This window comes from Argopecten irradians, chromosome 5, assembly GCF_041381155.1.
Source record: "Argopecten irradians isolate NY chromosome 5, Ai_NY, whole genome shotgun sequence".
In the NCBI taxonomy this organism is placed as follows: domain Eukaryota; kingdom Metazoa; phylum Mollusca; class Bivalvia; order Pectinida; family Pectinidae; genus Argopecten; species Argopecten irradians.
Genome location: NC_091138.1, coordinates 4,718,735 through 4,746,060, shown reverse-complemented (window position 1 = coordinate 4,746,060; position 27,326 = coordinate 4,718,735). Strand labels below are relative to the sequence as shown.

Sequence of the window (27,326 nt, the reverse complement as noted above, 5' to 3'; positions counted from 1 at the left end):
ACAATAATTTATCAAGAATTCGAAGATGGCGTCTGAATCCGCACAAATTCAAATCTGTTTCCGTAATTCGTTTTAATATTACTTCGACAGGCAAATGTTTGTAACGGATCAAGCGTTTGATTTAAGCGTTCTTGCTGCATGACTAAGCGGCGTAGCAAAAATCGTGTTTATATGTGTCTAATTGCATATGAAAAAAATGCATATAAAATAATTTTTTTTTTGCTTTTGGTGTATAATCAGTACTCATCAGGAAGAGCTCTCTTGAATGGGGCGAAACGCTCACTAGTCAGTCGTTATTGTTTTTTATTTCTTACCTGATCGCTGGTTGGAAATTTGTGCCAAGTCCCTGTGCTACTGAACACTCCTGATTGATAATGTCATTTGAATGTTGGTAAAAAGTATCCCTCAGGCTGGATGTGTAACACATCATTGCTTACGATGAATATTTTATAAGTATAGTCATTCATTTCATAAATGTAAATATGTTCAAAATTTTACGAAACAAAATTATAAATTATCATGACAAATATGAATTATCATTCCTTCATTTAGGAAATTTGTAGATTAATTTCTGGGAATTAGTAACAGTTTATTTGAATTTGGGGTTCAAATTGATATAAACTACAACTTATTCTCAGATCCCTGTGGTTTTACCCCATTTTCCTACATAATCCTGTTATTCGTAGTCGTGACCGTTTAATTACTAAATAGGGCTTTTCACTACTTATGGGTGAAAAGACCTATTGCTTTTGTCCTGGTGTATTTTTTTTTATTATTATTATTCACAGAAAGTTGTATACAAAGATAGTAAGAGATATGCCAATGAACGTGTCACCATATTGTAGGTCATGAGTTGAAGGTGTGACAGCAGCATTTTTGTGTTGGTCAAAAATCTAATATGACCGCTATGACACCATTTTCGCTTTTTAAGTCGATGTCTCGTTAACCGCGTGAATAATTTCTTTCAGTTTTGGATATGTTATGCAGAATAAAAAAAATGGAGAAAATAACCAATGTAACACTTTTATGTAAAACGTCAACTTTCGGTTGGAAATAAGGGTCAAGGTTCAAAAGTGCAATTTTAAAAAATCTTCTTCTCAAGTCCAAGTAAGCCCAGAGACTTAATATTAGGCCTGTAGCATGCTGACATAAATGGATAAGAAGTTTGTTAATATGAATGATTTAACCTTCATTTAAGGTAAAATGGGCCAAAATTCCTAAAACCTTTAAATGACTTCCTGTGAAGTTCTAGAAGGCATAGCTATCTAATATCAGGTCTGTAGCATGCTGACATAAATGCAAATTTAAGTTTGTTAATATGATTGACCTTGACCTATATATTAAGGGTCACAGGGGGAAAAACTGATATATTCAAATGACCAATTGTTTAGTTCTAGAAAGCCTATAGAGACCTAATATTAGGTTTGTAGCATGCCGAAATAAATGGATACAAAGCTTGTTAATGTTAATGACCTTGAACTTCATTCAAGGTCAGGGAGCCAAAAAACCTGAACTCTTCAAATGACTTCTTGTGAAGTTCAACAAGGCATTGAAACCTAATATTAGGCTTGTAGCAAGTTTGCTAATATATATAACTTTGACATTCATTCAAGGTCATATGGATAAAAAAAATCCTAACCTTTTGTGAAGTTCTAGAAGGTCTAGAGACCCGAAATTGAACCTGTAGCATATTAAGAAAACGGGCTACCGAGTTTGTTAATATGAATGGCCTTGACTGAAATTCCTTGTTGGTGAAAAGTCCGTCAATTTGTCCAATGACAATTTCTAGTGTTTAGATTTACGTCTGGATAAAATAATTTTAAAAGAAATCATAAAGATTATCAAAAGTAGAGATTACAATAAGAATTGATACGTAATGCAATGAGTTTTCATATGCGACATAATTATAGTACACATGACCTATAGGAAATATGCAGACATTTGGATTGTTTACAAAGCCATGCACGATTGCGTTCATAATATATAGCAGGTACTTGCACTGTTTTTAGATTGTATTTGAAGAAATTGAGCGATTTATAACGTAAACTAATGTAACACTGTCGGAGTACTGTGCACTCACTGTATAAATGAAATTATCGTTATTGATGACACAATTGAAAGCATACCATCTTCTAAATTGAAGCGAATTATTTCATATAGTTTCCCCACCGTAGAACGAATATACGTACCCGGCCTATTATACCTTTCGGCTGGGTACGAAATGGTCCCTATATGTCTTAGTGGAGCACTGCCTCAGAAAGTCACTCGATTATACTTTTCTATTCTTTTTTGTAGGTTTCCAATTATTATATGTCTATACATGCATTTGTATGTTAGTTTACCGAAATAAACATAAAAAACCATTCTAAATATCTACCATATCGCTCATAAGACATCAAGTTGTCGTATGATTTTCCTTCGAAAAGACATTCATATTCATATGTAAAAAATAATGTCTCTGTGAATTTGATATTTTATACGGTTTTATTGCCTAGTAGGTCTGCGATATATAAAACAGGGACGACAAAATGCATAAAATTGTTTTAATAATGATTTGCATGATCATTACTTTGCTCCATTAGCAGTAATACACACAAATTGTAGCTCTAAAGACGAAACCATTATCTGTCTAAAAGTCTTTTGAACTACAATATTGCAGCTATCACCACCGTATCAACAACATTTAATGACAGAAGTTATGAAGGGTTGTACTTAAATTATATATATTATATATATAATTGTGATATTTTTACATGGATAATGATAATATTATAAATAATGCTAGCATTAATTACGGCTTTAATTAACAATAAAATGGCTAGGAATATATAATATAAACTTTATTTATTTTACATCGATTACGAAACAGGTTATACAACTTCTGTAAATCACTTCGATGGCCCGCATGTAAGCGCGCGAGGAATCTTAATGTGGGAGGAAACCCACGTTATCGGGCAGGTGACCCTAACCTTTTCACGTCCGTGCCGGGGATCGAACCCCGGCCGGCTAGGTGAAAGGCGAGTTGCTTTACCACTACACCACCCGATCATCCCGGGCAAGATGGCTGGGAATTAGGGAAACAGGATTCTATCCAGTATTAACAATGACAATATCATCATCAGTCAATCGAATTTCATATTATTCTTATCACATTTACTTATCCAGAAAACTAGTATTTCATTTCATGCATTTTACCAGATACTGATGGCATACTGGTATAGTATATATAGCACTATAGTGAGTTATATCAATGTGGACTGCATTTCACCAAACATAATCAACATACTTGTCTGTCATACATCATACAAGCTTCATACATTATACCATAACAATTAGCCCAAGATACTCTGGCCCTAACACTAGACATTATAACAGATAGATGTCTACACCAGACATCTATATAACTCTGGAGCCAGGGCCAGAGTATCTCAGACTATGTAATAATATATATATATATATATATATATATATATATATATATATATATATATTCAAAACGAAATGGTTTATAATACCTCCCTATACAAATGTCTAGGTTTAAACCGGAAGGACTGATTCCATATATGTATTGTGTTTAACAATCAATTGGATGATAAAATGCCACATTTCTTTTTTATGTGTACTATGATAAATTGTTCAAAAATAGAAATATATTTGGAGTCACAATTGAAAACAATCACAAGAGTTTTTATATCATCTATTTGACATAATCATGACTCATTTTTCATTTTGTATTGTAGTCTTTTAATTATACCAGAGTCTATGTAACTGAGATTGTCCCATTTTGTGCGCGCTTGCCATGAACACCATGTCCAAAGCAAGCCATCGTTATCTAGTGCAAATACCTGAAGATATCTTTTGATGGTGTTTGGAGGCCATGACAAAGTGATAGCCTTAAGAAACTCTCCACTTCCACTTAGTATATGGAAATATGAATCGCAACAAATGATTAAGTTCCCTGTAGTATCATACTGTATAGCGAACATGTTATTGCATGATCCAATACCCAGTTCCTTCCTTTGACCTTCAGGAATATTTCCATTGTTCTGGAATATTTTTTCTAGATTTGTGTTCATTACTATTACAGACCTGGAACCTGAACTGATAGCTGCAACATTTCGTGTAACACAACACTCCGCTATTTTTCTTGGACTGGGCACTAAGGGATCTCCGCACTGCCTGGGTTGTGTGCTGATCAAGGCTCGGCCATCTTTAGTGTATTTGGTGATTTTACTCATCCCTCCCACTAAAACCTGGTCATCCATGGTAACACAGATACAGCGCGTGTCTCTGGTTCCTTCAATGGATGGCCGTGTTCTGAGCAGCGATTCTGGACTTTTCATGCTGACGTCCAGCTCATAGACAGCGTCCTTTGTACAGACCCACAAATTTTGTGTTTTTGAAGAAACACATGCGTCTTCTATAGGTAATTCCCAAGGAATAGTTTGTTGTACGACACCATTTACATTCAAAAGTTTAAGATTCTTTCTATAGCACACCCAAACCTCACTTGCAGAAGTTGTTGCAATTGCCTGGATATCTCCTTGTTTTTATAACTTGACTGCTCTATAGCTTTAGGTAGAAGTTTGTACTGTCCAGGTGGTCGATGTGCAGACGTTGTTAATGTACCGAAATACCGGTCCATGAAGCTGTGTGGGTTTGTGTTAGGGCTGAAGCTCGCTGTACCTAGAATTGGAATCAGGGGTACTTTCGCTTTCGCCCGAACCTCTTCCAGTGTGTCGTGGACTTGGAGATCAGATCCATCCCTGAGGACTGCCGCACATTCGGCATGAAAATCGTCATCGAAGTATTCTAACCTACTCTGGAGTTCCCGTCTAAAATTCGTCAGAGCCTTGATGTTTCCTTCCTCCATTTCCTTACAGGCCGACAATACCTCTTCTGTTTTCGTGTCAATTGCCTGTTTCAGTTTTATGCTCTGTGCTTTAACGTCACGGCAGAGACTGTCAAAACTGCTTGAATTCTTCTTCATTTCGATCTCAGTAAAATCGACATATTGTTTGATTTGAGCTCTGTTGTTTTTGTCGAGATGATTCTGAAGATCCGTCTTCTTTGCCGGGATTACTTCACTTAACTCACACACGGTGTGGCTCTTGTGAATGCTGGATAGACACTTGACACATATAACGTCATCACACGTTTCACAATACAATATCAGTAACTGTCCCCTGTGATGGGCACATGTTCTTTGTCCCTTTTCCCGTACTACGATTTGACCAATTTGGATTGACGCCATTTTGTGTTCGTCCTTTTGTCGTGTTCGTCTAGTTTCAATCGTAACACCTCGTCCACGCTGCCTTCTAAGCATCGGAACTCCTCGGATGTACTTACTGTTCTGTCTATTAAAGATGCTCCATCGCCAGCAGAGCATAAACGATACTAATAACAGATGTTTAATTATGTACATATTTGTCTAATTAACACAAAAGTACGTATAAGATAATTTATTTTGCTTTTGGTGCATGCGCAGTCATTACTGTTACATGAAATAATAACAGAAATGAGAAACCAGCAGCTAAATTCAAAACACAATTTAATTATATATACAATATTATACAGAGATGGTTTACAATATCTAAAGTAATTGGTGGTGGTACAAGAGTAATACGATGATTTAAAGTGTTACTTATCTGTATGCGAATGTCCTGGTATAATCCTTGATCCTTCCAGGTTTCAAATTAACAATAATCAAAAATCCACGAGGAAAATGAATGTCCACAGATGATTTGTAAAGTTCCAGGCAATATGAATAAATCCACACAAAGTGTTGTAATAATCCACAGATAAAGTCACAATAGCTCCCCAATAGAATCTTATATGGCGCTGTACAATTCTTGATATGTCTCATTACAGGTCTCATTACAGTTCTGATTAGCCTTGGACAGCTGGAGTATATATAGCTAAACCCTAATTCAAGAATATTGGAGAACTTTCTACTTCTAGAAATATCTAACTAAAAGCAGTAAACAAATAAACACACATAACTTTCTGGAAATAGATCATTCTAGATCTCTACTTAAAATCAACATGTTTACAAACATATTTGTTTATACATGATTATAATTCTAGAAAGTTCTATAACCTAAATTAATGATATGACCTTTATAGGATGTATTGATAAAAAAAACTATAGGAGTTATCTCCCTTATCTCATAACTACATGTATTAAGTGTCATACATAACACACCCCTCCTTAAAGAAAAGAAAGTTTTCTTGAAAAGGAAACTTTCTTGACATATTAAGTCATATTTAAATCCTTGATAAAGCATCAGCTAGAATATTGTCTTTCCCTTTGATATGTTTGATGTCAAGATTGTACTCTTGCAAAGTCAAACTCCACCTGAGAATTCTTTGATTTTTGTTTTTCATTTTTCCAATGAATGTCAAAGGGTTGTGGTCGGTGAAGACCAACACAGGCACAACTGTAGTGCAGAGATACACATCAAATTGGTTAAAGGCCAAAATCAATGCTAAACATTCTTTCTCAATGGTGGAATAATTTCTCTGGTGTTTGTCAAATTTTTTCGAGAAGTAACAAATTGGATGGTCAATTTGTTCAGTACCTTCTTGCATCAAAACAGCACCAACACCTACATCACTGGCGTCAACAAACAGTTTAAACAGTTTATTAAAATCTGGAGCAGTCAGAACTGGTGAGTTTGATAGTATGGCTTTCAATTTTTCAAAGGCAGACTTACATTCGTCTGACCAGACAAATTTGACATTTTTCTTTAACAAAGCAGTAAGTGGAGCTGCTATAACAGAGAAATTTTGACAAAATTTTCTGTAGTATCCAGCCATACCAAGAAACCTCATCAGCTCTCTCTTGCCTCCAGGAGTTGGAAAATCTATAATTGATTCTACTTTGGCCTGAACAGGTTTAACCTGCCCCTGTCCTACAACATGGCCTAAAAATTCAACAGTTGCATGACAAAATTCACATTTCAATAAGTTTACAGTCAATTTCATGGTAGTGAGTCTCTCGAAGAATTCGCGAATCCCGCGTAGATGGTCTTCCCACGTGTCGTGGTAGTTGATGACGTCATCAATGTATCCATCACAGCCTTCCAGGTCTGATATCACGCTGTTAAGAAGACGTTGAAATGTTGCCGGGGCATTCTTCATACCAAATGGCATAACTTTGTACTGGTACAAACCTTGTGAGGTTACAAATGCCGACACTTCTTTGGCTCTTTCTGTTAATGGCACCTGCCAATATCCTTTCAACAGGTCAAACTTGCTTACGTACTTGGCTTTGCCAACTTTGTCAATGCAAGAGTCAATCCTTGGAATTGGATAAGAGTCTGTTTTACTGACAGAGTTTACTTTTCTGAAGTCAGTATAGAACCGGTATGTCTTGTCTGGCTTTGGCACCAGAACACATGGAGAGCTCCATTCACTTTTGCTTGGTTCAATAATATCATTGTCCAACATGTATTGAATTTCTTTCTTTAAGTGTTCTTCTTTCAAAGGATTGACACGGTAAGGATGTTGCTTGACAGGTGGCGCATCGCCTACATCCACGTCGTGATAGATAGCATCTGTTTTGCCTGGTGTATCCGGAAACAAATGTTTAAACTCAAGTATCAAATCTTTCAGTTCATTGCGTTCTTTTTCCGATAGATGACATAGTTTCTTGTCCAAGTTCGCGAGCACATCTGAATTCCGTAACTTAACACCACAGTCTAAACCTACATCTTGTACACCACCATCTAAGTCTAATTTACAAATATCAGCTGTACTTTCACTTTGTGATGGTACAGAGGCCAAAGTAGCAATAGGTTGAGAGGTCTTGCTCTCTTCTCTATCTACATATTTCTTAAGCATATTAACATGACATAATTGAGTTTTCTTGCGCCTCCCTGGAGTTTGTACAATGTAGTTAACATCATCGACCCTTTTTCTCAACAACATAAGGTCCAAAATATCTAGCTTGCAAAGGCTGACCCGGTATTGGTAATAGAGCCAAAATTTTGTCACCTGGATCAAAACTTCTTGCACGGGCATCTTTATCATACCATGTTTTCATTTTGGTTTGAGTAACGGCCAAATTTTCTTTTGCCAGTTCACATGCCCTTGTCAACCTTTGCTTAAAGTTAGACACATACTCTAAGAGATTAACTTTAGAATCTTCGTCCAAAATTTTGTCTTTCAAAATTTTCAAAGGACCACGTACAGTATGTCCAAACACAAGTTCAAAGGGACTGAAGCCAAGAGATTCTTGTACAGATTCTCTAACGCCAAACAACAACATGTGTATACCTTCGTCCCAATCTCTTTTGTTTTCAAAACAATAAGATCTCATCATATTCTTCAATGTCTGATGAAAACGTTCTAAAGCACCCTGAGACTCTGGATGATAAGCACTAGACTTATACTGCTTGATCTGGAGCTGGTACATGACTTGTTGAAAAATACCAGACATGAAATTCGAACCTTGGTCCGATTGGACAGCTTTTGGAAGACCAACCAATGTAAAGAATTTAACCAAAGCCTTGACTATGTTAGGGGCTTTAATATTCCTGAGTGGAATGGCTTCAGGAAAGCGTGTGGAAGCACACATAATAGTTAAAAGATACTCATTCCCAGACTTAGTTTTGGGTAGAGGACCTACACAGTCTATAATGACTCTACTAAATGGTTCATCAAATGCTGGAATGGGGTGCAAAGGTGCAACAGGGATTTTCTGATTAGGTTTCCCTACCACCTGACAAGTATGACAAGACCTACAAAAATCAGCCACATCCCGTTTCAACTTGGGCCAAAAGAAGTGATCTAAGATCCTGTTATAAGTCTTGGTCACACCTAGATGCCCTGCCATAGGTACATCATGAGACAAACTCAGAATATCTTGCCTATACCTCGGTGGGACAACTATTTGATTGACAACCTTCCAGTCTTCCTCGGGAGACACATCAGGGGGGCGCCACTAGCGCATCAACACACCTGACTGACGGAAGTAACAAACTGGGACTTTCTCAGCCTCTTCCTCACTCAAAGCCCGATTACACAATAAGGAGATTTCAGGATCTTTCTCCTGTTCTACTATAAGCTCCTCTCTAGACAAAGATGATTTACTCATCATGTCAGACAAAGAAGTACCCTTGTTAGGAACAACTCTATCACTATCAAAGTCTACAGGATTGCTCAAAAGATCACACTTGCTCCCGACATCCTCTATATCATGAGCCAAGAAAGTGTCACCTAACCCTGGACTATAATGATCCTCAACTACTGCAACATCAGAAACCTTCTTACTCACTGAACGAGTTACAGCACAAGAAGGGAAAATACCAGGAAATTCCTGTTGAATAGTCTCAGCATCATCTGTTTTATCAGGGATACTGGACACTAAGGGATCTACCCTAACTTTCTCTCCAGCCAAGTCATTGCCTAAAATGAGCGACACGCCCTCTATGGGAAGTTCCGGTCTAACACCAATGGTGACAGGCCCAGTAACCAAGTCTGACTTTAAATAAACAGAATGGAGAGGCACATTAACAAAACCTAACTCTACACCTTGAAGCAAAACACTACTACCACATGAGGTCTCCTCAGACAAAGGCACTACGCCATCTAATATCAAAGAATGAGAAGCCCCAGTATCTCGCAAAATCTTCACAGGTTTCAAGTTGGTAATATCACTAGTAAGTGAAACAAAACCTTCAGAAATGAAGGGAGAGTACTTCTCCAAGACACTATCAGACTCTGAGCTCTTAATTTCAACAGACACTTTAGAATCTTCCACAATATCACTAAGTTTCTGACTAGGCTTTGACATAGCTAACACAGAAGGAACTGACTGTTTACGCCTTTGCTCCTTACGCTGGAGAGAATAACATTCAGACATAGTATGCCCTACTTTCTTGCAGTAATTACAAACAGGACCAGAAGGAGACCCCACACCTACCCTATCATCTGTTTTAGAAGCAGACTTAGTTTTATCACCTAATTTAGGTTTGTCGTTAGAAGGGCCACTAAAGGTTGGGTTCCTAGGCTGACCAAATTTACTAGTACCTGTGGTACTGTTTTTGTCTTGAGAACTGTTTTTAACAAATGAGCCTTTGTGGGTGTGAGAGCGTAATCATCAGCCATTGTAGCTGCTTCACTAAGGGTTTCAACTTTTCTCTCATCTAAATGAGTTTTTTATGTTTGTGTGGACACAACGTTTAAACTCCTCTATCAACAATAATTGCCTCAATTTACCGAAATCCTCATCAATTTCTTTAGAATCACACCACCTATTAAATAATTGTTCTTTTTCTCTGGCAAATTCTACATGAGTTTGTTCATCTCTCTTTCTCGAGTTTCGAAATTTCTGGCGGTAAGCCTCAGGAACTAACTCATAAGCTTTCAAAATAGCTTTCTTGACTACTTGGTAATTTGAAATCTCATCTACAGATAAAGAAGAATAAATGTCTCTAGCTTTACCAATCAAGACACTCTGAAGAAGCATTGTAAGCTTATCTTCAGGCCATTTCATACTGTCAGCTATTTTCTCAAAATGCAGAAAATACTTGTCAACTTTCTTTCTCTTGAAAAGGTGGAACTAACCTAATGTTTCTACTAACATCAAAACCTCTGTTTCCTTGTAAACCCCTAAAAGTTAGATTACTTGAACTGTCTTGAGAAGCTAGCTCTAATTCTTTCATTCTAAGTTCTGTTTCAGCTTGAATTTTCTGCTTCTCTAGCTCTAACATCTGATCTCTCTCAATCTCTTTTTCTTTTAATTCTCTTTCAATTTCTTTTTCTCTTAACTCTTTTTCTATTTCCATTTGTCTTAGTTTCATTTCATGTTCAAGTTCCATTTGTCTAATTTGAATTTCTGAGCTGACTGTTTCCTCTATACTATCTAATGCACTAGAGTCAAATTTGTCATTGTCAACAAAATATCTTATAATTACATTCCTAATTTCAGCTTTCCTCAAATTAGTTTTGATAGTAAGGCCTAAATGTTTACCCAATAACAGTAAATCCTTCTTACTAACTTGCAAAAGAACTTCCAGGGATGGCGCTTTAACAAACTGTTCTACCTGCATAGTAGTCATATTTATCTAGCTGTTGGTTTCAAATGTAAACTCAAAGTTTGTACACAAATTTTGAAAATTTCTTAATTAATTTTTCAAAGTTAGATTTCACAAATTGAATATCGATCCCGGACAAGCCCCCAATTCTGTTACATGAACGAATAACAGAAAGGAGAAACCAGCAGCTAAATTCAAAACACAATTTAATTATATATACAAATATTATACAGAGATGGTTTACAATATCTAAAGTAATTGGTGGTGGAACAAGACTAGTACGATGATTTAAAGTGTTACTTATCTGTATGCGAATGTCCTGGTATAATCCTTGATCCTTCCAGGTTTCAAATTAACAATAATCACAAATCCACAAGGAAATTGAATGTCCACCGATGATTTGTAACGTTCCAGGCAATATGAATAAATCCACACAAAATGTTGTAATAATCCACAGATAAAGTCACAATAGCTCTCCCAATAGAATCTTATATGGCGCTGTACAATTCTTGATATGTCTTATTACAGGTCTCATTACAGTTCTGATTAGCCTTGGACAGCTGGAGTATATATAGCTAAACCGTAATTCAAGAATATTGGAGAACTTTCTACTTCTAGAAATATCTAACTAAAAACAGTAAACAAGTAAACACACATCACTTTCTGGAAATAGATCATTCTAGATCTCTACTTAAAATCAACATGTTTACAAACATATTTGTTTATACATGATTAAATTCTAGAAAGTTCTATAACCTAAATCAATGATATGACCTTCATAGGATGTATTGATAAAAAAAGCTATAGGAGTTATCTCCCTTATCTCATAACTACATGTATTTAGTGTCATACATAACAACTGGTTTGATGTAACAATTAGTGGATACATTACTGGTTTGATGTAACATCTAGTGGATACATTACTGGTTTGATGTAACATCTAGTTGATACATTACTGCTTTGATGTGACAACTAGTGGATACATTACTGGTTTGATGTGACAGTGGATACATTACTGGTTTGATGTAATAGTTAGTGGACACATTACTGGTTTGATGTAACAGCTAGTGGATACTTTACTGGTTTGATGTATCAGTGGATACATTACTGGTTTGATGTGACAGTGGATACATGTGATGTTGGATAAATTACTGGTTTGATGTTACATCTAGTGGACACATTACTGGTTTGATGTAACAGTGGATACATTACTGGTTTGATGTAACAATTAGTGGATACATTACTGGTTTGATGTAATAGTGGATACATTACTGGTTTGATGTAATAGTGGATACATTACTGGTTTGGTGTAATAGCTAGTGGATACATTACTGGTTTGATGTAATAGTGGATACAGTACTGGTTTGGTGTAATAACTAGTGGATACAGTACTGGTTTGGTGTAATAGCTAGTGGATACATTACTGGTTTGATGTAATAGTTAGTGGATACATTACTGGTTTGATGTAACAGCTAGTGGATACATTACTGGTTTGATGTAATAGTGGATACATTACTGGTTTGATGTGACAGTGGATACATTACTGGTTTGATGTGACAGTGGATACATTACTGGTTTGATGTGACAGTGGATACATTACTGGTTTGATGTGACAGTGGATACATTACTGGTTTGGTGTAATAGCTAGTGGATACATTACTGGTGTGATGCAACAATTAGTCAATACGTTATTAGTTTGATGTAAAAGTTATTGGATACATTACTGGTTTGATGAAATAGTTAGTGGATACATTACTGGTGTGATGTAACAATAAGTGGATACATTACTGGTTTGATGTGACAGTGGATACATTACTGGTTTGATGTGACAGTGGATACATTACTGGTTTGATGTAACAATTAGTGGATACATTACTGGTTTGATGTAACAGTAGATACATTACTGGTTTGATGTAACAGTGGATACATTACTGGTTTGATGTGACAGTGGATACATTACTGGTTTGATGTGACAGTGGATACATTACTGGTTTGATGTAACAGTGGATACATTACTGGTTTGATGTAACAGTGGATACATTACTGGTTTGATGTAACAGTAGATACATTACTGGTTTGATGTGACAGTGGATACATTACTGGTTTGATGTAACAATTAGTGGATACATTACTGGTTTGATGTAATAGTAGATACATTACTGGTTTGATGTAACAGTGGATACATTACTGGTTTGATGTAACAATTAGTGGATACATTACTGGTTTGATGTAATAGTGGATACATTACTGGTTTGATGTAACAATTAGTGGATACATTACTGGTTTGATGTAACAATTAGTGGATACATTACTGGTTTGATGTTACAGCTAGTGGATACATTACTGGTTTGATGTAATAGTAGATACATTACTGGTTTGATGTGACAGTGGATACATTACTGGTTTGATGTAACAATTAGTGGATACATTACTGGTTTGATGTAACAATTAGTGGATACATTACTGGTTTGATGTAATAGTAGATACATTACTGGTTTGATGTGACAGTGGATACATTACTGGTTTGATGTAACAATTAGTGGATACATTACTGGTTTGATGTAACAATTAGTGGATACATTACTGGTTTGATGTAATAGTAGATACATTACTGGTTTGATGTGACAGTGGATAACATTACTGGTTTGATGTGACAGTGGATACATTACTGGTTTGATGTAATAGTGGATATATTACTGGTTTGATGTAATAGTGGATACATTACTGGTTTGATGTAATAGTGGATACATAACTGGTTTGATGTGACAGTGGATAAATTACTGGTTTGATGTTACATCTAGTGGACACATTACTGGTTTGATGTAATAGTGGATACATCAGTGGTTTGATGTAATAGTGGATACATTACTGGTTTGATGTAATAGTGGATACATTACTGGTTTGATGTAATAGTGGATATATTACTGGTTTGATGTAATAGTGGATACATTACTGGTTTGATGTAACAGTGGATACATTACTGGTTTGATGTAACAATTAGTGGATACATTACTGGTTTGATGTAATAGTAGATACATTACTGGTTTGATGTAACAGTGGATACATTACTGGTTTGATGTAACAGTGGATACATTACTGGTTTGATGTAATAGTGGATACATTACTGGTTTGATGTAACAATTAGTGGATACATTACTGGTTTGATGTAACAATTAGTGGATACATTACTGGTTTGATGTAACAATTAGTGGATACATTACTGGTTTGATGTAACAGCTAGTGGATACATTACTGGTTTGATGTAATAGTAGATACATTACTTGGTTTGATGTGACAGTGGATACATTACTGGTTTGATGTAAGAATTAGTGGATACATTTCTGGTTTGATGTAAAAATTAGTGGATACATTACTGGTTTTATGTGATAGTAGATACATTACTGGTTTGATGTGACAGTGGATACATTACTGGTTTGATGTAACAATTAGTGGATACATTACTGGTTTGATGTAACAGTGGATACATTACTGGTTTGATGTAACAATTAGTGGATACATTACTGGTTTGATGTAACAATTAGTGGATACATTACTGGTTTGATGTAACAGCTAGTGGATACATTACTGGTTTGATGTAACAATTAGTGGATACATTACTGGTTTGATGTAATAGTAGATACATTACTGGTTTGATGTAACAATTAGTGGATACAGTACTGGTTTGGTGTAATAGCTAGAGGATACATTACTGGTTTGATGTGACAGTGGATACATTACTGGTTTGATGTAACAATTAGTGGATACATTACTGGTTTGGTGTAATAGCTAGTGGATACATAACTGGTTTGATGTGACAGTGGACACATTACTGGTTTGATGTAACAATTAGTGGATACATCACTGGTTTGATGTTACATCTAGTTGATACATTACTGGTTTGATGTAATAGTGGATACATCAGTGGTTTGATGTAATAGTGGATACATTACTGGTTTGATGTGACAGTGGATACATTACTGGTTTGATGTGACAGTGGATACATTACTGGTTTGATGTGACAGTGGATACATTACTGGTTTGATGTGACAGTGGATACATTACTGGTTTGATGTGACAGTGGATACATTACTGGTTTGATGTGACAGTGGATACATTACTGGTTTGATGTGACAGTGGATACATTACTGGTTTGATGTAACAGGTGGATACATTACTGGTTTGATGTGACAGTGGATACATTACTGGTTTGATGTAACAATTAGTGGATACATTACTGGTTTGATGTAACAGTGGATACATTACTGGTTTGATGTGACAGTGGATACATTACTGGTTTGATGTGACAGTGGATACATTACTGGTTTGGTGGAACAGTGGATACATTACTGGTTTGATGTAACAGTTGATACATTACTGGTTTGATGTGACAGTTGATACATTACTGGTTTGATGTTACATCTAGTGGACACATTACTGGTTTGATGTAACAGCTAGTGGATACATTACTGGTTTGATGTGACAGTGGATACATTACTGGTTTGATGTGACAGTGGATACATTACTGGTTTGATGTAATAGTTAGTGGACACATCACTGGTTTGATGTTATCCTGCTGATCAACATAAACACAACTAATTATTTGTGCGTAACAGTCTTTATTAAAACCTTCCTAATTAAAACATGAAACATAACTGAGGTAATCTTTGGCTATTTTTTCAGCCGAGGATTTTTTTTACACATTTAAAAATGCTAACTTCCCAATATTTCTGTTGGAGTCCAAGATTCCAGATAAAAATCATTGTGATTGTGGGAAACCTCCATAACAATGTACATGTTGACTATAACCTGTCCACCTCAATCCAGAATTATCTAAAGGCATGTAACTATATCACTATAGTGTCATGTTCTGAAACAGTGTCAGATGAAGTGTTGCTCTAACCCGATGTACACTTAAAGGAACTTATAATCAATACTGTCAGGACTAAATATGAGAAAAATATTACTGGAACTTGGATTAAGTCTTATTCAACATATTAAAACTGTTAAAATGCAACTAAAACATCATAATACATACAAAAACACAGAAAAATCATGAATAGTGATGGTAGCTGATACATTTCCTCTATAAACAATTGCAATGTTATTTGAAGTATCAGCTTACATCAACACAATTACATTAATATCGGAACACAGCATGCAGGTGCTCTTTAAATGGTCCTTCTCCATCCAACCTCTTGACAATTAAGACGGAATGGTCCCAATGTGAAGCGGCCTATAAAATGACATGGTGCTTTTCATAGATATTCATAAATGGAAATCATGATTCCTCTTTTATCTTCATTCCTTCATGTTTGATTTTGACTTTTGACATTTTCATATTTGCTCTGCCAACAGAACATATCTGTTGGTTGAGACAGATACCACACTTGGGTTTCACAGCAGTACAGATGGTCTGGCCAAAACCTACCAAAGGGAGATCAATCTTATCCCAGTACTCCCTACAACAGAACACACAACATAACAGTTCATTAATAATTCTCAAGTTACCAAATACAGGGTACACAATGTAACACTTAAATGTAACTTTTCATCCATACTTTTCAAAGTCAAAGTACACAATATATATCAGTCAACAATTACTCAACTAATTCATACACAATATATATCAGTCAACAATTACTCAACTAATTCATATACAATATATATCAGTCAACAATTACTCAACTAATTCATACACAATATATAACAGTCAACAATTACTCAACTAATTCATACACAATATATAACAGTCAACAATTACTCAACTAATTCATACACAATATATATCAGTCAACAATTACTCAACTAATTCATACACAATATATATCAGTCAACAATTACTCAACTAATTCATACACAATATATATCAGTCAACAATTACTCAACTAATTCATACACAATATATATCAGTCAACAATTACTCAACTAATTCATACACAATATATATCAGTCAACAATTACTCAACTAATTCATATACAATATATATCAGTCAACAATTACTCAACTAATTCATATACAATATATATCAGTCAACAATTACTCAACTAATTCATATACAATATATATCAGTCAACAATTACTCAACTAATTCATACACAATATATATCAGTCAACAATTACTCAACTAATTCATATACAATATATATCAGTCAACAATTACTCAACTAATTCATATACAATATATATCAGTCAACAATTACTCAACTAATTCATATACAATATATATCAGTCAACAATTACTCAACTAATTCATATACAATATATATCAGTCAACAATTACTCAACTAATTCATACACAATATATAACAGTCAACAATTACTCAACTAATTCATACACAATATATAACAGTCAACAATTACTCAACTAATTCATACACAATATATATCAGTCAACAATTACTCAACTAATTCATATACAATATATATCGGTCAACAATTACTCAACTAATTCATATACAATATATATCAGTCAACAATTACTCAACTAATTCATATACAATATATATCAGTCAACAATTACTCAACTTATTTATATACAATATATATCAGTCAACAATTACTCAACTAATTCATACACAATATATATCAGTCAACAATTACTCAACTAATTCATATACAATATATATCAGTCAACAATTACTCAACTAATTCATACACAATATATATCAGTCAACAATTATTCAACTAATTCATACACAATATATATCAGTCAACAATTACTCAACTAATTCATACACAATATATATCAGTCAACAATTACTCAACTAATTCATATACAATATATATCAGTCAAACAATTACTCAACTAATTCATATACAATATATATCAGTCAACAATTACTCAACTAATTCATATACAATATATATCAGTCAACAATTACTCAACTTATTTATATACAATATATATCAGTCAACAATTACTCAACTAATTCATACACAATATATATCAGTCAACAATTACTCAACTAATTCATATACAATATATATCAGTCAACAATTACTCAACTAATTCATATACAATATATATCAGTCAACAATTACTCAACTAATTCATATACAATAAATATCAGTCAACAATTACTCAACTAATTCATATACAATATATATCAGTCAACAATTACTCAACTAATTCATATACAATATATATCAGTCAACAATTACTCAACTAATTCATATACAATATATATCATGTCAACAGTTACTCAACTAATTCATATACAATATATATCAGTCAACAATTACTCAACTAATTCATATACAATATATATCAGTCAACAGTTACTCAACTAATTCATATACAATATATATCAGTCAACAATTACTCAACTAATTCATATACAATATATATCAGTCAACAGTTACTCAACTAATTCATATACAATATATATCAGTCAACAATTACTCAACTAATTCATATACAATATATATCAGTCAACAATTACTCAACTAATTCATATACAATATATATCAGTCAACAATTACTCAACTAATTCATATACAATATATATCAGTCAACAATTACTCAACTAATTCATATACAATATATATCAGTCAACAATTACTCAACTAATTCATATACAATATATATCAGTCAACAATTACTCAACTAATTCATATACAATATATATCAGTCAACAATTACTCAACTAATTCATATACAATATATATCAGTCAACAATTACTCAACTAATTCATATACAATATATATCAGTCAACAATTACTCAACTAATTCATATACAATATATATCAGTCAACAATTACTCAACTAATTCATATACAATATATATCAGTCAACAATTACTCAACTAATTCATATACAATATATATCAGTCAACAATTACTCAACTAATTCATATACAATATATATCAGTCAACAATTACTCAACTAATTCATTCATACAATATATATCAGTCAACAATTACTCAACTAATTCATATACAATATATATCAGTCAACAATTACTCAACTAATTCATACACAATATATATCAGTCAACAATCACTCAACAATTACTATAACAGTCAATTACAACTAATTCACAATATATATCAGTCAACAATTACTCAACTAATTCATATACACAATATATATCAGTCAACAATTACTCAACTAATTCATAACACAATATATATCAGTCAACAATTACTCAACTAATTCATATACAATATATATCAGTCAACAATTACTCAACTAATTCATACACAATATATATCAGTCAACAATTACTCAACTAATTCATACACAATATATAACAGTCAACAATTACTCAACTAATTCATACACAATATATATCAGTCAACAATTACTCAACTAATTCATATACAATATATATCAGTCAACAATTACTCAACTAATTCATATACAATATATATCAGTCAACAATTACTCAACTAATTCATATACAATATATATCAGTCAACAATTACTCAACTAATTCATATACAATATATATCGGTCAACAATTACTCAACTAATTCATATACAATATATATCAGTCAACAATTACTCAACTAATTCATATACAATATATATCAGTCAACAATTACTCAACTAATTCATATACAATATATATCAGTCAACAATTACTCAACTAATTAATAAGTAAAAATAATTGATGAAAGAACAATCTTGTATGGTATATCAATACATGTACATTGTATATACAAAGCAGTATAGTAATTAAAATATCATGCAAAACCAAAAAACAAGAAATTTGTCTTAGTTGCTCATAAAATATGGGTTGAAAGTACTAAAAGAATGTTTTTGCATTAAAAATTGATAAAATCATGTTTACATAATATATATTTATTGATATAAATGCTAGATTTACCATAAAACAACATCTGATGACAAGAAATTTTTGTTTCATTCAAATCTTAACAAGAGACCCAAGAGGCCTTGACTGTCACCTGAGTGCTGATACAGAAAGAGCATTGCAAAGGAGGCTCAAATGTAAAAAGTATTTACGTTTTAGAATAACCTTTAAAGTTGAACCTTCGTATCAAAATTCTTTTTTTTATTTTTCATTTTGATAGTTTGTGTATTATGTTACCAAACCTTATGCTTAAAATTCCAATTTGCTTTGCCAACGTTAAATAACAAAACCAAACTAGAAGTCAGTCAGTGTCAGTGATTTTATAAATTTCATTTTTAAATCTATGAAAATTTTTTGGTTCCATCAAACCTGCGAATTCATAATAAATTTTTTGAAATTTTAGCCATTTTGACCCATTTTGGCCCCACCCATCTGGTCACTGGGGGTCAGCCAGGACCATAGGACCAATATGGATATGGTGTTAAAATGCTATTTCAGGCTAATAATTCTAACCCAGTTTGACTCATCATCCATTAAAACTAAGCAAATAATGTTCATAAATGTGTTTTTCCTATATAAACTATAGTAAATTTGACTCCCTCCCCAGGGGAAAATCTGAGATCCCATCCCAGGGCCATGAAACTCACACATTTTGTAAAGGGCCTTAAGACCGTTCAATCTATGAAGAGTATTTGGTTCTATCGAATCTGTGAATTCAGAAGAAAGATTTTTGAAAAGTTAGCCAATTTGACCCCTTTTGGCCAGGACCAATATGGATATGACGATAAAATGCTATCTCAGGCTAAAACTTCTAACCCAGTTTGACTAATTTTTTATGAAAAATAAGCAAATAACGTTCATAAATGTGTTTTTCCTATATAAACTATAGTAAACTTGAACCCTCTCCTATATAAACTATAGTAAACTTGAACCCTCTCCCCAGGGGGAAACCTGAGACCCCAGGGTCATATAATTCACAATTTTTGTAAAGGGCCTTGAGACCTTTCTGTCTATGAAGAGTATTTGATTCTACCACATCTGTGAGTGGAGAAGAAGATTATTGAAATTTTAATCAATTTTATCCCTTTTTGCCCCTCCCACAGCCCCCTGGGGGGGTGGAGGTCATATAATTCACAATATTGATTGGCCTTATGCCTTAAAAGGTTTGTGCAAAATTTCATTGAAATTGCTTTGGCGGTTTTTGAGAAGACGTCGAAAACGTAAATTATTTACGAACACACAACGGACTACGCACAACGACAGACAAAAGGCGATTAGAATGAGGTCACTTGAGACTTCGTCTCTGATGACCTAAAAACAACCAAAAACATTTTTGCATATTTTTTGTGGGAAACATCACCAACTACAACATTTCTTCCTTTTTCACTCTAAGTTCATTTTCCTTTTTGACCTTAACCCCCATCTTTTTCACTGTTGCCCTGCCGACAGCACAGATCTGTTGGTTGAGACAGGAAGTACATTTTGGCCTGACAGGAAGACATGTCTTCTGGCCAAAGCCTACAAGTAGATGATTGATGGTTTTCCAATACTCCCTGCAGATAGATAAAAGCAAAGTGAGCACAAAGCTGTCCTATCCTTGTTACCACATTCTACATGTATTTACATTATTTTATAGATATTTGGTTTCATCCGACAAGATTATTTCGCAAAGTAAATCAGATAAATTTCAATTTTTTTTTCTTTACTCACAAGGTCTCATACAACTGTAAATTGTTAACTCTTAACACAGTTGTATGCATACCGAGGAAGAATATTTCTTATTATTTAAAGAATGTTGACAACCCCAGATCTGTGCTGCTGAAGAGAATTTCAAACTTAAAAAGATTAGATATAAATAATGGACATAAAATATCTATTTGCTTGAACAAAAAGCAAGTTCTTTGTGATGTTATAAACGTTTTAAAAATATGTGAAAAAGAGTTACCTGGGTAACCAGTCCTCCAAAGCTTTTCGTGTCTCCTCTGGAGTCTTGGTAGGCTTTTTCACCCAGCCTAACCAGTTACTGATTCGATGAACATGTGTATCGACGCCTATTCCCACCACTTCATCCCAGGCACTCTTCATTGTAAGGTAGGCCATCTTAGGTCCCACCCCTGGTAGTTTACACAAGTCTTCCACTGTCTTAGGAATGTCACTGTTATAATCATCTCGAAGAATAGTAGTGGTTTTCTTTATGTAAATAACCTTTTTCTGAAAATAAAAAATAGAAATTTAACATTCTGTATAATATCAACTAACAAATGAAAAAACTTTATAACTGAACCTTTTCTTAGAGTTATTTCCCCTTAGTATAACTCTACTTTTTCTTAAAAATTAGAAGTTGTATCCATGTCCAACCGTAACCACTAATCATCAAAGAGCTTTTTCCGACACATTTTAATCAAACATCTTTTATTTGTTTTACTGTTCTGTACTTATATTGTTGCCCGGGTGGTCTCATACCTCAATCACTGATTCAGAAGTTTGTATCCTTTTGACTGCTGAAGCCTAACATGTACATAATTTTAATTACCTATTTGCCTCTTTGCATAACCCCCTCGAGAGCCTACAGTGTCTCGTCAGTCTTTTAGGCTGAACATTTTAATTCAAATATATTTTATTGTATGTTTGAAAAATGTGTGACACTCTAATAAAATAAAATATTATTATATAATCAGTAGAAACTCTTACCTTCCAGAAGCCTACAGCTACATAATCAGTATAAACTCTTACCTTCCAGAAGTCTACTGGGTATATAATCAGTATAAACTCTTACCTTCCAGAAGCCTACAGCTATATAATCAGTATGAACTCTTACCTTCCAGAAGTCTACAGGGTATATAATCAGTATAAACTCTTACCTTCCAGAAGTCTACAGAGTATATAATCAGTATAAACTCTTACCTTCCAGAAGTCTACAGGGTATATAATCAGTATGAACTCTTACCTTCCAGAAGTCTACTGGGTATATAATCCGTATGAACTCTTACCTTCCAGAAGTCTAGTGGGTATATAATCAGTATGAACTCTTACCTTCCAGAAGCCTACAGGGTATATAATCAGTATAAACTTTACCTTCCAGAAGTCTACAGGGTATATAATCAGTATAAACTCTTATCTTCCAGAAGTCTACAGGGTATATAATCAGTATGAACTCTTACCTTCCAGAAGTCTACTGGGTATATAATCCGTATAAACTCTTACCTTCCAGAAGTCTACAGGGTATATAATCAGTATGAACTCTTACCTTCCAGAAGTCTAGTGGGTATATAATCAGTATAAACTCTTACCTTCCAGAAGTCTACAGGGTATATAATCAGTATAAACTCTTACCTTCCAGAAGTCTACTGGGTATATAATCAGTATAAACTCTTACCTTCCAGAAGTCTAGTGGGTATATAATCAGTATAAACTCTTACCTTCCAGAAGTCTACTGGGTATATAATCAGTATAAACTCTTACCTTCCAGAAGTCTAGTGGGTATATAATCAGTATAAACTCTTACCTTCCAGAAGTCTACAGGGTATATAATCAGTATAAACTCTTACCTTCCAGAAGTCTACTGGGTATATAATCAGTATAAACTCTTTAATCAGTATGAACTCTTACCTTCCAGAAGTCTACAGAGTATATAATCAGTATAAACTCTTATCTTCCAGAAGTCTACTGGGTATATAATCAGTATAAACTCTTACCTTCCAGAAGCCTACAGCTATATAATCAGTATAAACTCTTACCTTCCAGAAGTCTACAGGGTATATAATCAGTATAAACTCTTACCTTCCAGAAGCCTACAGCTATATAATCAGTATGAACTCTTACCTTCCAGAAGTCTACAGGGTATATAATCCGTATGAACTCTTACCTTCCAGAAGTCTAGTGGGTATATAATCAGTATAAACTCTTACCTTCCAGAAGTCTACAGGGTATATAATCAGTATAAACTCTTACCTTCCAGAAGTCTACAGAGTATATAATCAGTATAAACTCTTACCTTCCAGAAGTCTACTGGGTATATAATCAGTATGAACTCTTACCTTCCAGAAGTCTAGTGGGTATATAATCAGTATAAACTCTTACCTTCCAGAAGTCTACAGGGTATATAATCAGTATAAACTCTTACCTTCCAGAAGTCTACAGGGTATATAATCAGTAAACTTACCTTCGATCTAGGTATATAATCAGTATAAACTCTTACCTTCCAGAAGTCTACAGGGTATATAATCAGTATAAACTCTTACCTTCCAGAAGTCTACTGGGTATATAATCAGTATGAACTCTTACCTTCCAGAAGTCTACAGGGTATATAATCAGTATAAACTCTTACCTTCCAGAAGTCTACTGGGTATATAATCAGTATAAACTCTTACCTTCCAGAAGTCTAGTGGGTATATAATCAGTATAAACTCTTACCTTCCAGAAGTCTAGTGGGTATATAATCAGTATAAACTCTTACCTTCCAGAAGTCTACAGGGTATATAATCAGTATAAACTCTTATCTTCCAGAAGTCTAGTGGGTATATAATCAGTATAAACTCTTACCTTCCAGAAGTCTACAGGGTATATAATCAGTATAAACTCTTACCTTCCAGAAGTCTACTGGGTATATAATCAGTATAAACTCTTACCTTCCAGAAGTCTACTGGGTATATAATCAGTATAAACTCTTACCTTCCAGAAGTCTAGTGGGTATATAATCAGTATAAACTCTTACCTTCCAGAAGTCTACAGGGTATATAATCAGTATAAACTCTTACCTTCCAGAAGCCTACAGAGTATATAATCAGTATAAACTCTTACCTTCCAGAAGTCTACAGGGTATATAATCAGTATAAACTCTTACCTTCCAGAAGTCTACAGGGTATATAATCAGTATGAACTCTTACCTTCCAGAAGTCTACTGGGTATATAATCAGTATAAACTCTTACCTTCCAGAAGCCTACAGAGTATATAATCAGTATAAACTCTTACCTTCCAGAAGCCTACAGAGTATATAATCAGTATAAACTCTTACCTTCCAGAAGTCTACAGGGTATATAATCAGTATGAACTCTTACCTTCCAGAAGTCTAGTGGGTATATAATCAGTATAAACTCTTACCTTCCAGAGTCTATGTATAAACGTCAGGGTATGGTATATATCAGTATAAACTCTTACCTTCCAGATGTCTACAGGGTATATAATCAGTATGAACTCTTACCTTCCAGAAGTCTAGTGGGTATATAATCAGTATGAACTCTTACCTTCCAGAAGTCTAGTGGGTATATAATCAGTATAAACTCTTACCTTCCAGAAGTCTACTGGGTATATAATCAGTATAAACTCTTACCTTCCAGATGTCTACAGGGTATATAATCAGTATGAACTCGTAAATACCTTCCAGAAGTCTACAGGGTATATAATCAGTATAAACTCTTACCTTCCAGAAGTCTACAGGGTATATAATCAGTATGAACTCTTACCTTCCAGAAGTCTACAGGGTATATAATCAGTATAAACTCTTACCTTCCAGAAGTCTACTGGGTATATAATCAGTATGAACCTCTTACCTTCCAGAAGTCTACTGGGTATATAATCAGTATAAACTCTTACCTTCCAGAAGTCTAGTGGGTATATAATCAGTATAAACTCTTACCTTCCAGAAGTCTACTGGGTATATAATCAGTATGAACTCTTACCTTCCAGAAGCCTACAGGGTATATAATCAGTATAAACTCTTACCTTCCAGAAGTCTACAGGGTATATAATCAGTATGAACTCTTACCTTCCAGAAGTCTACAGGGTATATAATCAGTATAAACTCTTACCTTCCAGAAGCCTACAGGGTATATAATCAGTATGAACTCTTACCTTCCAGAAGCCTACAGGGTATATAATCAGTATAAACTCTTACCTTCCAGAAGTCTACAGGGTATATAATCAGTATAAACTCTTATCTTCCAGAAGTCTACTGGGTATATAATCAGTATAAACTCTTACCTTCCAGAAGCCTACAGAGTATATAATCAGTATAAACTCTTACCTTCCAGAAGTCTACAGGGTATATAATCAGTATAAACTCTTACCTTCCAGAAGCCTACAGGGTATATAAGTTTTCCAAGCTGCTCATCAGATGTTTTAAGGATGTTCTCGACGGTACAACCATGTGCCCTAAGTCTGGAAATAGCTGCTGATGTCACCTGATCTTTTGTTTGACTCGAAAGCATCAATGATAGCAATACTTGATAGCGATATACCTGGAATATGAAGGATAATAAAAGTATAAAGACAATTTACAAAATCAATATGAAATTTGGAAGTTTTACATTTTATGATATTTGTTTCATAAAAATGAACTTGGTATAGTCTTGGTCAATCACCAGTACCCATGTACAGATTTGTATTAGAATCTTACACAGGTCTGTCAACTGAACAGGGATATCTCCACCAGAGTGAAAGATTTTGGCTGGTCAGGTTGGAGCTATCTCTGTCCACCTGATAGACCCATGTTTGATTATAAATAATATAATTTTTCTACCATACATTAATATTTTTTCATAGTGTCAACATCACAGACGCCTCAATGCATCAAAATTAATAAAGTCCTCGACAATAGACTCTTTATATATCAATGATGTCAAGTCATAAACAGATACAAACCTCCGGCTTTGAATCCCTGTCACTAATTTCATCACAACCCATGGTGTCTACTGGTGCACTTCTGTCTTTTCTCATTTCAATAATATTATCAAGTTGGGTTCTCCAGTTTGATGGCTCCCACTTCGTTTTCTTTTGGCCATTTTCTAGTTTGATGTGAAAATCTGAGTCCGTTTCTTCAGACTTAATCTGTAATTGTTCATACCCTATAGTCTGTTTACCCCGTTTCCTTGACTTGCATTCAGTCTTAGTTACAACAGCACGTTCAGTCTTAGTTACAACAGCACTACATACATTGTCATTGTGTAGATCAGTTGGTGGTTCTTGTTTCATTTCACTAGCCTCTATAGTAAAAGTACCGGATGATTGATCATAGTCCTGGTCCTGAGGCTCTTGTTTAATATTTAACATGATATCATGTGGTAATGACGATTTCAATTTAGGGTTACAAGCCGTTGATTTGCTCTGTAACAGTTTTGATCTCGTTACCCGCCCTTGTTGAAAATATGGAGAATTAGTATGATCTGCCATTTTCGACGATCCAAGTGTAACAGAAGCCAGTCGTTTGTATGTATCAGTTAAATCTCGACATACTGTCTTCTTGTTAACAAGAAAAGCGACTCTGGTCATCAAACACGCTGAGTTCTATAACTTGTTTACGTAACAGATTATTTCCCGCGAAATATTAGAGGAGTTCCGAATCCTACTTTCGTTTTCAGTTTGATTTTTTCGTTCATTGCAAACGTTTTGGAGACTTGAAATTTAAATATATCTACTTTCTACTTTCGTTTTGGACTGCAGATCTTTTTTTATACTGTGTTCCTATTTA

General features: G+C 34.2%; 2 protein-coding genes across 3 annotated transcripts; both read right to left on the bottom strand.

Moving 5' to 3' along the window:
• Nucleotides 1-3,710: 3,710 nt before the first annotated feature.
• Nucleotides 3,711-5,254, bottom strand: LOC138324213 (uncharacterized). Its single transcript, XM_069269295.1, has 2 exons — nt 4,511-5,254; nt 3,711-4,370 (listed from the first exon to the last, which is right to left on the bottom strand). Exons 1-2 carry the CDS (start codon nt 5,252-5,254, stop codon nt 3,711-3,713), a joined length of 1,404 nt encoding a protein of 467 aa, XP_069125396.1.
• Nucleotides 5,255-16,317: 11,063 nt separating this feature from the next.
• LOC138322699 (endonuclease III-like protein 1) lies at nt 16,318-27,309 on the bottom strand. 2 transcript variants are annotated; one of them, XM_069266737.1, is made up of 4 exons: nt 26,501-27,308; nt 25,927-26,097; nt 21,806-22,071; nt 16,318-16,501 (listed from the first exon to the last, which is right to left on the bottom strand). In XM_069266737.1, exons 1-4 carry the CDS (start codon nt 27,125-27,127, stop codon nt 16,321-16,323), a joined length of 1,245 nt encoding a protein of 414 aa, XP_069122838.1. In that variant the 5' UTR covers nt 27,128-27,308; the 3' UTR covers nt 16,318-16,320. The 2 variants fall into 2 exon arrangements, with proteins under 2 accessions (XP_069122838.1, XP_069122836.1); XM_069266735.1 differs by lacking the exon at nt 16,318-16,501 and adding an exon at nt 20,765-21,413 and having other exon boundaries at nt 26,501-27,309.
• Between the last annotated feature and the right edge of the window lie 17 nt (nt 27,310-27,326).